This window comes from Pelodiscus sinensis, chromosome 6 (genome assembly GCF_049634645.1).
Source record: "Pelodiscus sinensis isolate JC-2024 chromosome 6, ASM4963464v1, whole genome shotgun sequence".
Taxonomy (NCBI): domain Eukaryota; kingdom Metazoa; phylum Chordata; order Testudines; family Trionychidae; genus Pelodiscus; species Pelodiscus sinensis.
The window spans coordinates 115,198,874-115,215,735 of NC_134716.1; the positions used below are offsets into that span (position 1 = coordinate 115,198,874).

General features: G+C 47.6%; 1 protein-coding gene across 3 annotated transcripts in view; it reads left to right on the forward strand.

Annotated features, from left to right (window-relative positions):
- Positions 1-390: 390 nt before the first annotated feature.
- The window catches only part of CFAP53 (cilia and flagella associated protein 53), a 35,636-nt gene continuing 19,164 nt past the window's right edge, over positions 391-16,862 (forward strand). Inside the window, exons 1-4 of one of the 3 annotated variants that reach the window (XM_075932682.1) lie at positions 391-452; positions 6,352-6,581; positions 11,132-11,221; positions 12,814-12,987. In XM_075932682.1, coding sequence (XP_075788797.1) covers positions 11,217-11,221; positions 12,814-12,987 — 179 coding nt within the window. In that variant the 5' untranslated portion in view covers positions 391-452; positions 6,352-6,581; positions 11,132-11,216. Of the gene's footprint in view, positions 453-3,929; positions 4,087-6,351; positions 6,582-11,131; positions 11,222-12,813; positions 12,988-16,862 lie in introns of those variants that run through there. The other 2 variants (XM_014580428.3, XM_006136734.4) reach the window with 2 other exon arrangements.

Genomic DNA, 16,862 nt, shown 5'->3' on the forward strand with positions numbered 1-16,862 from the left:
GAGCATGTTTGTTTCTCTTCAGCTAAAATCAAGTGCAGTGTATCAGTTTAATATCTAAGACGTTCTCTATTGGGGATATATTGCCCCTGCAACAGGATAGTAAAGCTAGTAGATTTTTATTGCTAATCTTGTAATTTTTACAATTTGGTACCATGATACTCTTTCATAGACTAGAGGTTCCCAACAGCCAGGCCACAGCCTAGTGCTGGGCTGCAAACCACTGGCTGCTGGGCCACAGCGACTCTCAGGGCCGGGGCTTGGGTACGCTGCCCACTGCCTCTCCTCCCACCACGACTGTTGGGAGAGGAGTGTCCTGCCCCACCTCTCAGCCAACCAGTCCTAGAAAAGGGCGGGGTCTTGTCCCGGACGTAGAAGAGCAGTTCACTGCATGGTGGGAGGGCCGCACGGAGCCCGGCATGGCAGCCTTAGAGCAGCCGTGACCTGGAAAGCAGGTGAGGGGGTTGGGCAGGCACTGGGGGCTCCAGGAGCAGGGCTAGTAGTGGGGGATTCTGGGAGGGTGGGAGCTCTAAGAGGCAGGGAGCTGGCACTGGGGGCTCTCGGGATAGGACTAATATTGGTCACTGGGAGCTAGCATTGGGGGGGTTGGGTGCAGTGGGGCTGTGGAAACAGGAGGCTAGCACTGGGGGGTCTGGTGTTGGTGGAATCTAAGGGGCAGGGGCACGCACTAAGGTGTTTGGGATGTGGGTCTGGCACTGTGGGGCTCTGAGGGCGGGAGGCTGACACTGGGGGGGTTGAGTGCAGGGGACATTAGGGGGGTAGTGGAGGGGTTCAGGGCTCTAGGGGTTAGGGTTGGCACTGGGGGGCTCTGGGGCTGGAGTGTATCCCAGCCCCGGACCCCAGAGCCACTGCGAATAGCTGGCTTCAGCTGTGGCAGCTGCCACCTCATGATGACTGCCAGAGCTGAAGACAGCTGTTCAGAGTGGCTTTGGGGGCTGGGGCTTTTGACAGACTGGTAACATTTTATGTGCATATTAATTATTTCCACATAAAATGTTACTAGTCCGCCAAAAGTTTGTGAATGGGTTTGCCAGTCTGCAGTATAAAAAAAGTTGGGAACCACTGTGACATAGACTGTATCATTCTATGCATGTCCAGTGACTGCCACTAGATGGCACCAACACATCACAGAAGGAGTTTGTTTGAAAATGGCAAGAACCATATGTATGTATATAGGACCTTGATTTAATCATGAACTGACTCAAGAATCTAGATTCCGAATTATCTATAGAGAAACCAGATCTACATTTTTAAAAATGATATTTTAGACATTCTATAACTCTAAGGTGCACCTACATGTTAGCTCTGAAAAAATATATGTATGCATATATTCAAAACAGATGATCAAAGCAACTGCATTTTTACAGTTACATTCCTTGTAAAACATATTCCATAAGAGGACATAAATGTTCTATTCCCACCTCTGTTACTGACGTGTCATCCGAAGAGACTCTAGGCAAGTCACATAAACCTACATTTTCATAGTTAGTTTTTAATACTGTGTACAGGCAGTCCCCGGGTTACGTACAAGATAGGGACTATAGGTTTGTTCTTAAGTTGAATCTGTATGTAAGTCGGAACTGGCGTCCAGATTCAGCCACTGCTGAAATTGATCAGTTTCAACAGCGGCTGAATCTGGATGCCAGTTCCAACTTACATACAGATTCAACTTAAGAACCCCAGGCATCCCCAAGTCAGCTGCTGCTGAAACTGATCAGCGGCTGATTGCAGGAAGCCCGGGGCAGGAGCTTCCTGTAGTCAGCCACTGGTCAGTTTCAGCAGCGGCTGACATGGGGACGCCTGGGGCAGAGCAGCTGGGGTGCTGCTGGGTTGGTCCAGTAGCGCCACCGCTCCTCGGCGCTACTGGACCAACCCAGCAGCACCCCAGCTGCTCTGCCCCAGGTGTCCTGATTCAGCCGCTGCTGAAACTGATCAGCAGCGGCTGAATCAGGACTCCTGGGGCAGAGCAGCTGGGGTGCTGCCGGGTTGGTCCAGTAGCGCCAAGGAGCGGTGCTGCGGGACCAACCGGCAGCGCCCCACCTGCTCTACCACAGGCCCGCGGCTTTGCTCCACGTCTCCCTGGTCTGCTGGGGCGGGAGCGCACTAGCTGCGTCCCCCCCAGCAGACCCAGGGAGACGCTGAGCAAAGTGGAGGAGGACCCGGGCGGGACCGCAGCGCTGATCTGGCTCCTCTCCCCTCCCCCCCCAGCAGACCAAGGAGAGGCAGAGCAGCTTTTCTTGCCCCGGAGGACGGGGGCGGCGGGACCGGGTGTCCGCCACTCCCGTCGTTCGGGGCGAGAAAATCCCCGTTCGTAACTGCGGATCCGACATAAGTCGGATCCGCGTAACTCGGGGACTGCCTGTACAGATGTGATTGCCTCATCTCAAAAAAGACATATTGGCAGTGGAAAATGTTCAGAAAAGGGAAACAAAAATTATTAGGGGTTTGGAATTGATCCCATAAGAAGAAAGATTAAAAAGACTGGGACTTTTAATCTGACAAAAGAGAAGATTAAGGGGAGATATGATAGAGATCTATAAAATCATGACTGGTGTGGAAAAAGTGAATAAGGAAAAGTTACTAACTGGTTCCCAAAACATAAGAACTAAGGGTCACCAAATGAAATTAATAGGTAGCAAGTTTAAAACAAACAAAAGGAAGTTTTTCCTCATGCAGTGCACTGTCAACCTGTGGAACTCCTTGCCAGAGGATGTTGTGAAGACTAGGACTTTAACAGGGTTCAAAAAAGAACTAGATTCATAGAGGTTAGGTCCATCAATGGCTATTAGTCAGGATGGGTAGGAATGGTGTTCCTACCCTGTTTGTCAGAAGCTGGAAATGGATGACAAGAGAGGGATCATTTGATGATTCCCTGTTCTGTCCACTCTTTCTGGGGCATTTGGATTTGCCCATTTTTAAAGACAAGATACTGGACTATATGGATCTTTGGTCTGACCCAGTATGGGCTGGCCATTCTTATGTGGTGCTAGGAGAGCTAACGTGTCTGTGAAAGCATGGTAGTAGCAAGATGCTGTGCTCAGTGGCCCCGTAGGTTGTGGCAGTGTAGATGCTGATGAGATCATGGTGGTGATGAGTCCCTGGTCATGGTGGCCCCATACAAGGTGGCAGTATGTGCATGTGTGCTGGTGGGAGCATAGTGATGGTGAGCAACCCTGCGATTGTCTCCAGATATTGAGGTACAGCCGCTCCCCGAATTGCAAACGGTCGCTTTACGACCGTTCACACTTACGACCAAAGCTCCCATGGAGCGGTCGTAAAGGGCGGTCCCCGAGTTATGAACGTGACCCGCTCTTACGAACAGCGCGGTCACGTATAACTCAGTGGGGTCCGAGTTACGAACAGTTCAAGTTACGGACCAACTGTTGGTTCGTAACTCGGAGGGCGGCTGTAGTGTGTTTTGGTGTGAGCCTGGTGTAACCCTACCCAGGACTCAACAGCCCCCCACACACACTGCTGGTGTGCTGGCTGCTGGGTGAATGGCGAGGCAGGGCCACGTTGTTCAGAGAGGGTTGTGCTGTGCGTGCTGGCGGGGGGATGGGGGAAGCGGGCGCCCTGCTCAAGGGCTGAGCTGTGTGTCCAGGTTGTGCCCCGCTGGCCCATCGCTCAGTGGAGGGAGGAAACAACTCCTACCGCCCTAGCCCCGCCCTCTGCTTCCCGTCGCCCTGACTACGGGCACCTAGCAACCACCCAGGCCTCGGCTTCCTCCACGAATATCACAGGGAGTGACGCGAGGCGCATGCGTACTGCTGCGTTTGTGCTCTCCCCCGCCCCCTCCATCCTCTCCGTAGCGAGCCTCTCAGCCCATTAATCCGCATGCGCTGACACGTGCTGACGAATCGCGCTCTGGGGCCTCGCTGTCTTCTGAGGTCACTTCCGCCTTTCCTCCTTCGCTAATTGCCATAGCAACGGGTCGCGCGTCCCGGAAGTGTCGGCTGAGGCCGGGCAGTGTGTGGCGGGCGCTTGCGGCGTCCAGGGGGCGTGATGCTGGGCCAGTGGAGCCGGCGCCCCCGGGAGGTGACGGGCCCCACCCCGCACTCGGTGGCGCTGGTGAGACGCTTGGGCTGAGGCGCAGACGAAGGGAGCGGGCGCAGGCGCCGCGGTGCGATACGGTGGCGATGGGGGAGGGAGCTGGAGTGGGCGCCATGGGGGCTGGAGCTCCTGGTGCGGGCCGGGGGGTGCTGCTGCTCCCAATGGCTCAAGTGACTGTGATTCTATACAGGGTGTGCAGTTTGGCTCAGTGGCTGTCAGCACCCCCACTGTGCACCTTGTTCCAGCGCTGCTGTTGGAGGGCGCTGGGGGGAGGAGCTGGGGGGCGGCTGAGCGCTGGGCCTAAGGTGTGGGGCAGGAAGGGGCCCGTCATTGCAGTATGATGTGTGGCAGAGTGGTGGGATCCCACCAGGCAGGACCCTGGAGCACATATTTCCACTGCGGGATGGGGGGCTCAGGAACAAGGACATGGCAATATAGAGCCAAACGTGGGGCTGGGATAACTGACTTCCCCACTGCATTAGAGTGAAGGGCAATCGGACACTAGTCCCTGGGCTGAAATACCAATGCTGCCCACAGGGCTTTGCGGTATTTATGGTGGTGTGGGTTAGCTGGCTATACTATCAGATTTTGATATGGTCTCTCACAGTATTCTTGCCAGCAAGTTAGAGAAGCGTGGCTTGGATGAATGAACTATGAGGTGGATAGAAAGGTGGCTAGATTGTCAGGGCTCCTGGAATAGTTGGCAGCTGGTATTCAGCAGAGTGCCGGGGCTGGTTTTGTTCCACATTTTCACTAATGATCTAGATCCGTGGTCACCAACCGGTCGCTTGTGAGCTACTGGTCAATCTCGAGGCCTCGACCAGTCGCTCGCAAGGCGTCCTGTCAGCCCCGCCCCCATTTCCCTCCCACCCCCCAGAAACCCCACTACTTACCTCGAGAGAAGACGGAGGTAGTGTCGGCTTCCGGCGCGCGGGGGGTTGGCCCCGGGGCTTCCCTGCGCGGGTGGGGGGGTCAGCCCCCTGGGCAGGTGCGTGCCCAGGGCTTCCCTGGTGGGGGGGGTCGGCCCTGGGGCAGGCACGCGCTGGTTTCCGGGGCGGGGAAATGCTGGAAGGAGAGAGATGCAGGGGACTCTACCTCCACTGGCATCCCACTCCCCTGTCCCCACTCCCCTGTCCTCAACTACAGAATGATGTCCCCATTCCTGTCCCCACTCCCCGAACTCTGTCCCCAGCTACAGAACTGTCCCCACTCCCGTCCCCAACTACAGAATGCTGTCCCCACTCCCGTCCCCATGCCCCGAATTCTGTCCCCATTGGCACTCTGTCCCTTGCTGCAGAATCCTGTCCTCTGCCCTCCTAGCACCCTGTTCCCTCTCCTCTGCCCCCAGCCACAGTACTCTGTCCCCACAAAATGTATAATTATAAGTGCTTCATTTTAAATTTAAATAGCATGAATAAAAAACAGACCATTTATTTCATAACTATAAACACGTGATTTTAATTGTATGTATCGCATAATTTAAAAATAAACTGTTTGAGTGTGTAAGTAAGGGCTGGGGATAGCAAGTGATGGACAGGAGGAGAATAGAGAGGGCGGGGCTTCAAGGAAGGGGCAGGGCTTCAAGGAAGGGGAGGGGCTTCAAGGAAGGGGCAGGGAGGTAGATCTTCACCTGTTCTGAGATTTTAAAAGTGATCTTGAGTGTAGAAAGGTTGGAGACCACTGATCTAGATGATGGGATCGACTGCACCTTCAGGATGTTTGTGGATGATACTAAGTTGGGGAGGGAGAGTAACTATTGCTTGGAACTCTATCCCTGGACAGTGGGGATAGGGTACAGAGCAGCCTACACAAATTGAGGATTGGGCCAAAAAAATCTGATGACAAAGACAAGTTCAGAGTCCTGCACTTAAGATGGAAGAATCCTATGCACTGCTACAGGCTAGGGACCAAATGTGAATTGTGCACACAAATGTTTGTGTTGGTGTAATTTGTGTTGCTCACAGGGTGATTTATTTACACCCCTTAGTGACATAAATTATGCCAATGTAAGATGTAATGTGGACAGAGCCCAAATAGTGAGTCAGTCATCACAGTAAATTGTGGTTTAAAAGCTAATGGTTCCTAATCCCATTGTTTATCACCTGAGCTATCTAGTCCTTCCTTGCATTTACTGAAAGAGGAGTTTTTGAGTTTTACATTTAACATTACTTTGGACTCCGATTAATACCTGTTGTTATGGTCGTTACCTACTTGAGATTATGAGAAATTAAAAGAGAGCCATTGGTTTTGTTTCCGTTGTTAAAAACATGTTTTCTTTTACAGAGGGCCAAGTTTCCTAAACCTGATAAAGCTCAGTGTGCCATCTTGCAATGCAGACGTAAAGAAAAAGAACGTCTTGAATACGTGGCTATTACAAAGGTTCACAACAGAGGTCTCCAGATTGGTCAGTGGGAGAATAACAATGAACACAGAAGGCTTCACAGTATTGTACAGCAGAAGGTCAATCAGACAATGCAGGAGTACCTAGCAGGAACTGAGGACAGAAGAGAGAGGTAACAAATCAAAAAGCTGGAGCCAACTGATTAATAAATTTCAAGTTCTTGTCATCCTTATTTCCCATGCTTAAAAGTAACCAACATTGATTTATAATAATATTGCTGGGAATTAAATAAATATGTCCTAATAATTTAAACTTTAAAGTATGTTAGATGTAGTGACTGTGAAAACAAAACCACTCAACAAATTTCTGCTCTGTGTGTGTTATGTGTGGCCACATATATATTATTTTCATCAGTGACCCAGGGATAATAGCATAGACTACTTGAGCTAAATTAGCTGTGAGTTATATAGAAAACTGTATACAGGCAGTCCCCGAATTACGCGGATCCGACTTATGTCGGATCCGCAGATACGAACGGGGATTTTCTCGCCCCAGAGGACGGGAGTGGCGGGACGCCTGGTCCCGCCGCCCGCCTCCTCCGGGCCGAGAAAAGCTGCTCCCCGTCTCCCTGGTCTGCTACAGGAGCCAGCAGACCAGGGAGACGGGGAGCAAAGCGGCGCAGGACCCGGGGCCGGACCCCCGGCGCTTCCAGCTGATCTGGAAGCGCCGGGGGTCCGGCCCCGGGTCCTGCGCCACTTTGCTCAGCGTCTCTCTGGTCTGCAGACCAGGGAGACGCTGAACAAAGCCGCGCAGGACCCGGGGCCGGACCCCCGGCGCTTCCAGCTGATCTGGAAGTGGCCGCGGGTCCGGCCTCGGGTCCTCCGCCGCTTTGCTCCGCGTCTCTCTGGTCTGCTGGGGGGGGACGCAGCTAGTGCCCCCCTCAGCAGACCAGGGAGATGTGGAGCAAAGCCCGGGGCCTGTGGTAGAGCAGGTGGGGCGCTGCCGGTTGGTCCCACAGCACCGCTCCTTGGCGCTACTGGACCAACCCGGCAGCACCCCAGCTACTCTGCCCCAGGAGTCCTGATTCAGCCGCTGCTGATCAGTTTCAGCAGTGGCTGAATCAGGACGCCTGGGGCAGAGCAGCTGGGGTGCTGCTGGGTTGGTCCAGTAGCGCCGAGGAGCGGCCGCGCTACTGGACCAACCCAGCAGCACCCGAGCTGCTCTGCCCCAGGCGTCCCCAAGTTAGCCGCTGCTGAAACTGACCAGCGGCTGACTACAGGAAGCCTGAGGCAGAGTTGCTCTGCCCCGGGCTTCCTGGAATCAGCTGCTGATCAGTTTCAGCAGCAGCTGACTTGGGGACGCCTGGGGTTCTTAAGTTGAATCTGTATGTAAGTCAGAACTGGTGTCCAGATTCAGCGGCTGAATCTGGATGCCAGTTCCGACTTACATACAGATTCAACTTAAGAACAAACCTACAGTCCCTATCTTGTACATAACCCGGGGACTGCCTGTAGTTACTGGGCCAAACACTAGAAACAGACAGAAACATGATCACACACTAACTCAGTGTGCTAGGGTTATAGCTGCTGAATTAACTGACAAAAATATTTTTTCAGCACTCTTCACTTCAGTTACTTTATTGGTTCTTTAGCACTAAGAGAAAGAGAACTGTATTCTGACTTATGTATATACACAGCTATGAAAACTTCCAACTGCAGGGCTGTTACACTGTTGGGAGTGGTTCATGACCATGAGTGTCAATGTCAGAGCAGAACCCCAAGCAGGTAGTGTGTTATGTAATTAAATGTCACCAACCTAGTAACAAATATCAACTCTTGGATCACTGTAACAGTCTTACTACAGAGTCACAGACTGTCATTTTGGACATTCCAGTCTGTCTTGCCACTTGGCCAAGCTGGACTTACAGATAGTCACTTAAACCAAAAATCACAAAATATTCAGGTTGTTCTCAGTCCCAAGAGACCAGTCATCCAAGATCAGTTTGTATCTTAGATCTCACACCAGACACAAAGCTAATTTCTAATCCTATAGCAAACTAATTAAAGATTAACTAAGTAAGAAAAAGAAACGAGATAATTTACATGTTAAAACAGGCAGCATATATTCACACAAGAGTTTGGTCTATGTTTTTAAAAGCACTCGCTTTTCAGGGCTAACCCAGGGCTGACCATGAAGTCTCTTGTTTTGTTTCTTAGTTCCAGTCCTTGAGAGTGCAAACAGCAAAGAGATCAAACATCTTCATATCAACTATCTGTTCCAGAATTTAGGCTGATAGGTGTTTTCTCAGACTAGCACCTTCATAGGTGTAAGAAGGCCATTAAATGAATCTTTATGCTGTGATATTCAATTTTGTTTTGATAATTATTTTGGATGAATGGAGGAACCACTTTTCATACCTATGACCATAGTTCAGAGCAGACAGTTTTGCAATTATAATGCAAACACTTACGTATTATCTTACAGCACACAGAAGAGAAACAAGATGAATGCATGCAGCATCTACACACTATTTAAACACCCAATACATCCTTAAAGCTCATCATCTGTCTCAAACAATATTAACATACAAGTGAGCTGGTCTGTTTTCCAGCTATTAATCTGATGCCTGTAGTCATGGCAAGAATTGGGGCCTGGTTTATTCATGTCACAACGCTCAAATTGCGTCCTTAGTTATGCAATTGCAACCTCTTTATTTTAACTTTCAGGTCAAGCAGATAGAAAAAAATATTTTCCCTAATGAATAAGAAAATTGTTCATAAACAATAGATGTAAGAACATAAAAATGCTCATACTGCGTGTCATGGGTCCCTCCCCCATGCTTTATAAAATTGACTTATGGATACAAATATTCATAACTCAAAGATGCTTTGGGCAAAATATCTCATGTAACCTATCGATTTTAATGTTACAGTCTATTGGATCTGTATATATTGTTTTCATAGAATACTTGATCTGGAAGGGACCTCAAAAGGTCATCAAGTCCAGTCCCCTGCCCTGTTGGCAGGACCAAACACTGTCTAGCTTATTCCTGATAGGTGTCTATCCAACTTACTCTTAAATATTTCCAGTGCTGGAGACTCAACAACCGTCATAGGCAATTTATTCCAGTGTTTAACAACCCTGACAGTTGGGAAGTTTTTCCTAATGTCCAACCTAAACCTCCCTTGCTGCAATTTAAGCCCATTGCTTTTTATCCTATCATCAGAGGCCAAAGAGAACATTTTTTTCCCAAGTGTCAGAGGGGTAGCCGTGTTAGTCTGGATCTGCAAAAGTGACAACGAGTCCTGTGGCACCTTATAGACTAACAGATGTATTGGAGCATAAGCTTTCGTGGGCAAAGACCCACTTTGTCAGATGCATGTAGTGGAAATTTCCAGAGGCAGGTATAAATATGCAGGCCAGAATAAGGCTAGAGATAACTAGGTTAATTCAGTCAGGCAGGGAGAGGCCCACTTCTAGCAGCTGATCTGGAGGTGTGAACACCAAGAGAGGACAAACTGCTTTTATACTTGGCTAGCCATTCACAGTCTTTGTTTAATCCTAAACTGATGGTGTCAAATTTGCAGAGGAACTGTAGCTCAGCAGTATCTGCAAATTTGACACCATCACTTTAGGATTAAACAAAGACTGTGAATGGGTTGTGGATTCGCTTCAAGACAGAGTTGATTTTATTAATCTCACTACATCACTACTATTACAGGCTTAATACTGGCAAATGATTACACGGCTACTGCAAAATAATACAAATCAGCACAGGCAAAGCAATGCATAAAAGTAACAGGCACTTGGAGATGCTTACGCCCATTTAGTCTGCGGGGAGTCCTGTTCCAGTTACCTCGCACCCAGCCTCGACGTGGTTCTAGCTAGGGGGATTCAGGACACCCTTTGAGGTCCAGGTTCTTGTTGAGACTCAATGGACATGAGATTCCCTACGCTAGTTATACTACAATTGTGTACCAGGTGTGAGCGTGCCTGGCTCAATGCCATTCTTATCACTCTTATGAGCTGAGACCGAGGTCAAACTTGTTTATTGCTCAGTGGTTTCCCAGCTCAAGGCATGGGTTAGAGCTGATAAAGCCCAGCTGTAGTTTGGGCTTGCAGCGTCCCATGCTAAGCTAAATACAGCAGGGATGGAAACTTCCATCTCAGGCCTGCTAAGCTGCAGGACCCACATATGACTTTTTTGTGACATGTAGAGACAAAGAATTCCTACCCAAAAGGAAGGTTATTTGGGATGCAAAGTTTTCAGGCCCTTGGGCTTTGACTGGCATGTCTCTCCCAAGAGAATGAACCAGAAACCTCAGGGGGAAAAGATCTTCCCTGGCTTGGAGGTTTAGCTGAAATAAGAATAGTTTTGGGGTATGTTTGTAATAAGCTTATAGTGTGCTAGAAGTAGCTATGTGTTTTCTCTTATTTTAAATTGGTAATCTACTTTTCTCTGCCTGTTTTCACTTCCAACCACTTAATTGCTACTGTTTGTACTTAATAAAATTACTTTTATTTACAATCAAGCCCAGTGTAAATAATTGTTATCTGGAAAGCAATCAGTGTACTTATCCTCCTTTAATTGTTAAAAGGGGCTTACCTGAATGATTTATTTGGGGATTCTGATCCCAGTTGGGAGTGGATTCCCTTAGAGCTGTGCCCAAAACTGCATTTTTCTCAGACCTTAAGAGTTTCAGTGTTGGTATTGCTCTTTAGGTGGTGAACTCAGCTCTGTGCCTTGGCTGGGAGAGGACAGGAGATCTGGCCCAGCAAGACAGGGTGGTGAGAAGCCCAGAGAGCAATGAAGTGAGTGTCAGTGGCTTTGTCAGCACCGGAATGCACCCTTAAAAGGTCTTCTATGACCTCACACACCCACCCTCCTCCCCTGCCTGACCCTTCTTTAATTGATTAACCAGTTGAACAGTACGTTTAACTGGTTAACCAATTACATGGGATTTTACATCCCTACATCCAGTATTGCCTATCATGGAGGAAGACATAATGACAGAAGTTGAGAATTGGGGATGTTTCCTTAAAAAATATAAGAGCTTTGTGTTCTAAAGCTAACTCAAGAAGGACATCCCTCTTATCCGTAGGGATGTAAGCAAGTAGTTGACTAACTGATAAGCCTAGGCATATTGGTTAGTTGAGTCGACTACTCGCATTCCCCTCCCCGGCCCTTGCCGCCTCTGTATCAGAGAGGCAGCAAGGGCGGGAAGCAGGAGCCAGTGCCAGGGCGGGAAGCAGGATCCAGACAGCTTAAAAGCCGGTTCCTCCTGCCCCACCCTGTGCTGCTGCCTCTCTGATACAGGCGGGGGATGGAAGTAAGGGGAGGCCCAGACTCGCCATGTGCAGAGGCTACTCTGGCAGCAGCCCCTGTCTGTAGGGGGGAGGGTCCCAGCTACTCTGTGGGGGAAAGGGTGCTCCCACCAGGCAGGCAGCCCGGCTCAATCCCGACTTGCGCCGGGTCTGGGAGCTACCCCTTCTATGGCTCTGCAGTTTAAATGTAATAGGAGCTGGGACTGGGTGCTTCTTCCCTTATTGACTAATTGTGTAGTTGATAAAAAGTCTATCGACTACCTGATTAGCCACTGGACTTCCTTTAGTGTGAGGTGCAGCACTTTGAGTCAACCCTAGTGCTAGGGTTTGTGATGTTAGCTCTGAAAGGGTCGACATTGGAGAACAACTCATTTGCGTTGTATTTGTGTTTTTATGTTTTAGAAGAACTTGAGCTCCACTTTTGTCTGTTTTAGCATTGATTGTTTTGCCACTGATGTGTTCCACAAAAAGGCAGTAGACTTGCTCTCTACTTCTCTAAGATCCAGTGACTTCCAGAGTAAATGACAATACTTTTGAAGTATGTTACATTTTGGCCTACATGCCATATTATCATGTCCTTTTCACATACTATAATGTTTAAAAATACATTCAATTCCAAGTATCATTGCCTAGGCGGAACTCCAAGACTTTGATCTCTGAATTGATTTTTTTTTAAGTGGCAGAATAGTTTAATTGTTTTATCTTTTAGAGCAACTGTCCTGGCAGAAATGCATAGGGATCTGTCCAGTCTTGGGTGATACCAGAATTTTGATGGTCTGTCTACCTTTCATGCCAATCTTGAGTGGGCCCTAAATGACCAAAGAGATTTATCTATTGCTTTGTCAGTATGCTAAATTGACATGCCATCAGATAAGAAAATAATGATTGAGGCAACTACTTGCCTGTCATGGATTGTGCGTAATAGTCATCCCCCCCCACACCCACATACTTCTGAACAGATTCTGTTGGACAAGACCAACTAAAAACTCATCTGATAATCTCATAGTAAATGCATTAAAGACACAGCATTCAACAGACAGGATTGCTTCACTTTTGTTAAAATATTTTCTTCCTTTTAGGCTTCGGGCACTTCTGGAAGCAGAAGAAAAGAGCTATTTCACCGAGATGGAGTCAATGGAAGAAACCACACTGGAAAGAGAAGCAAAAATGAGAGAGCGAGCAAAAATGCTGAGAGAGAAGAGAGAGGAAGAAAGACAAAAATTGGTTGCACTAAAGCGAGAGCAACAGTTCAGGTAACTCAGTGAAAAAAATCTTCTCAGACTGAAAGTGGCAAGTAAATAATCTGATAGTAATGGAGACTGTAAATTGAAGAGGAAAAGATCAATATAACTGAATGCATATTTAAGTTTCTACATGGTTTACAGCAGAGGTGGCCAAACTTTGCCCAGTTCATGGCTATGCTGACTACTTGCCAAGAGTTGAATGACCTCAGCTGACTTAAATGAAGTGGAGCAGATTGTAGTCCTCATTTTCAAAAAAAAGGTGCAGCTTATGAGGACAAGAGGTCCAAGTTTACAATGTTCATCCAGGTCCACAAGAGGTCCTAGCAAGCAATTCTCCTTATTAAGTATAAACTTTAGGTTACACCTCCCTAGTCTGGAACCCTCAGGATATGACCTGTTCTGAACCCAGAAATCTGCCAGGAGGAAGGTCAGTGCCGGCTTCTCTGCTGCTGCCAGAAGCGGGACTTCATTCCAGCAGCATCAGCGAGACTCGCATTACCAAGCAGGAATAGGGGGCAACTTGGGGGAAGAGGCAGGATAGCTGTGGAGCCGGGAGTACCACCTCTTAGGAGCGAACTGAGCCCTGCGGTAGCCAGGCTGCATTCTAGGCTGCAATGCTCCACAGCCACCTGGTCTCTTTCCCCAAGTGCCTTCCCCCTCCCCCAGGCTTCTCTCAGTTCCTCCAGCTCCATGGGGGGGGGGATGCAGCGGTGACGTTCAACCTTTGAAGTATGCAAGAGCCCCAGCAGAGTTGGGGTTCTTGTACATTTCAAAGTGGAAGTGCAGCATGGAGCCCAGGGTCAGCAGAGGGCCCCACTGGCCCTGGGCTCCACATGGCATTTTAATCTTTCAAACATTTTAATTCATATGTTCTATTTTCTCTTTGTTGCTAACATCAAAAACAGCACCCTGAGAGACCAGGCGGTCACCTGGGTCATCTGCCTTGAAAACCAGCCCTGGACATAAGACTTTCTATCCATTTCTCTCCTTCTGTCTCACTCTCTGTGCTGAATCTCCTGGGGGACATCTTCTTTGTGAGAGGACATTTTGCACACTGAAATCTCCCCTGACTGCATGTGACCTTTTTCACTGGCTTTGCTGGTACAAACGAAGTACAGCTCAACAGTGAATTCTTCTCTTACCAGTCAGTTTTATACGAGTGCCTTAAAAAATAAAATATAGCCAGCACAAACTGTCAATGCATTAAATTATCTTTTAATTGCCTTCTTAAAACTGATATTTTCCTTCTTTCTTCCAGTATCATGTGTTTGCATAGTATTTTTAAATCTTTTTTTCTTTATTCTTTCTCTTCTCTAGTGAGCAAAAGTGATTAGTGCCATGGTATAAGGGGAGACAGGGTCTTTTCCTCCTGAAGTCTTTAAAGCTGGTGTCATTTTAATTTGTGATAGGGTACTCTATCATCAAGAATTAAAAATGTGTTTCCTGTACTCACAAGCAACATTTCTATGAACATACGTAAGAACGGCCGTACTGGGTCAGACCAAAGGTCCTTCTAGCCCAGTATCCTGTCTGCCGACAGTGGCCAACACCATGTGCCCCAAAGAGGGTGGACCGAAGACAATGATCAAGCGATTTGTCTCCTGCCATCTCTCTCCAGCCTCTGACAAACAGAGGCCAAAGACACCATTTTATCCCCTGGCTAATAGCCTTTTATGGACCTAACCTCCATGAAATTATCCAGCTTCTCTTTAAACTCTATTATAGTCCTAGCCTTCACAGCCTCCTCTGGCAAGGAGTTCCACAGGTTGACTACACGCTGTGTGAAGAAGAACTTTCTTTTATTAGTTTTAAACCTACTACCCATTAATTTCATTTGGTGTCCTCTAGTTCTTCTATTTAGGGAACTAATACATAACTTTTCTTTATCGGCCCTCTGCATGCCACTCATGATTTTATAGACCTCTATCATATCCCCCCTCAGTCTCCTCTTTTCTAAACTGAAAAGTCCCAGTCTCTTTAACCTCTCCTCATATGGGACCCATTCCAAACCCCTAATCATTTTAGTTGCCCTCTTCTGAACCCTTTCCAAGGCCAAAATATCTTTTTTGAGGTGAGGAGACCACATCTGTACACAGTATTCAAGATGTGGGCGTACCATAGTTTTATACAGGGGCAGTAAGATATTCTGGGTCTTATTTTCTATCCCTTTCCTAATAATTCCTAGCATCCTATTTGCCTTTTTGACCGCCTCTGTACACTGTGTGGAAGTTTTCAGAGAACTGTCCACGATAACTCCAAGGTCTCTTTCCTGATTTGTTGTAGCCAAATTAGCCCCCATCATACTGTAAGTATAGTTGGGGTTATTTTTCCCAGTGTGCATTACTTTACACTTATCCACATTAAATTTCATTTGCCATTTTGTTGCCCAATCACTCGGTTTGGTGAGATCTTCTTGGAGTCCCTCACAGTCTGCTTCTGTCTTGACTATCCTAAACAGTTTGGTATCATCTGCAAACTTTACTACCTCACTGCTTACCCCTTTCTCCAGATCATTTATGAATAAGTTGAAAAGGACTGGTCCCAGGACTGACCCTTGGGGGACACCACTAGTTACCCCTCTCCAATCTGAAAATTTACCATTTATTCCTACCCTTTGTTTCCTGTCTTTTAACGAGTTCTCAGTCCAAGAAAGGACCTTCCCTCTTATCCCATGGCCATGTAATTTACACAAGAGCCTTTGGTGAGGGACTTTGTCAAAGGCTTTCTGAAAATCCAAGTATACTATATCTACTGGATCCCCCTTATCAGCATGTTTGTTAACCCCTTCAAAGAACTCTATTAGGTTAGTAAGACAGGATTTCCCTTTACAGAAACCATGTTGACTTTTGTCCAACAAATTATGTTCTTCTACATGCTTCACAATTTTATTCTTTACTATTGTTTCAACTAATTTGCCTGGTACTGAAGTTAGACTTACCGGTCTGTAATTGCCAGGATCGCCTCTAGAGCCCTTTTTAAATATTGGTGTCACGTTGGCTACCTTCCAGTCATTAGGAAGGTAGCCAACGTTAAGATTAGTTTCAGATTATCTTGGTGGTTGTGTTAGGACCTGGTCAAAAGAGAGGGGTTATCCTTGAGATATATTTTTGGACTCAAATATTTGAAAGCTTTGAGGAGGAAGACTAAGGGCTTGAGTTGAATCCTGGATTCACTGGGGAGCTACAGCAAGGGCCAGGATAGAGATGACCCCTGTTGTTTTATTTAGGCTGCTCTCAGAAGCTTGTAGTTGCTAAATTGTACCTCAGCTACAATAATTCTCATGGGTGTAGTTCTCATAGGTGTACAATAATTCTCCACAGCTATCCTGCAAAGTTTCATGTTCTCTCACCTTGTTCATGAAGCAATAGAAGATGGTGAGAAGTTATAAAGTCAAATATGAGTGAATAATAATGTGGACAAGAACACATTCTATTTCTATCACGTCTGTCTCTGGAAGTATTTTATTCTAGCTGGCTTGATGCTTAAATGGGATTGGAATCTGGACAAGGGACATTTCACTTAAAGCCAGGAAAGATGGAGATGACTTCTGTAGAAAGAGGAAAAAGTTTTGAAGAACTGTCTGACAGCATATCATCACTTTCCTTCTAGCTTTGGAAGATTCTTGTAACTTAGGGCATGTCTACAGTGCACACTTATTTCGAAAGAGCGCGTCTATACAGCAAATGCCCATCGCAATAGCACTGAGCGATTTCAAAATGGAATGTCCACACTTGTTGGATGCTGATCACATTTAAGGCCTCTCAGAAGCACTTCAGGCAGGGCATCAGGACAGCACTCTCTTCCTGAAGCTGCTGTCTGAGGTTTGTGCTTAAAGGGACACTCCCACCCTGTACAGCCGTGTCTCAGGCTCTCCTCCTTTGCCT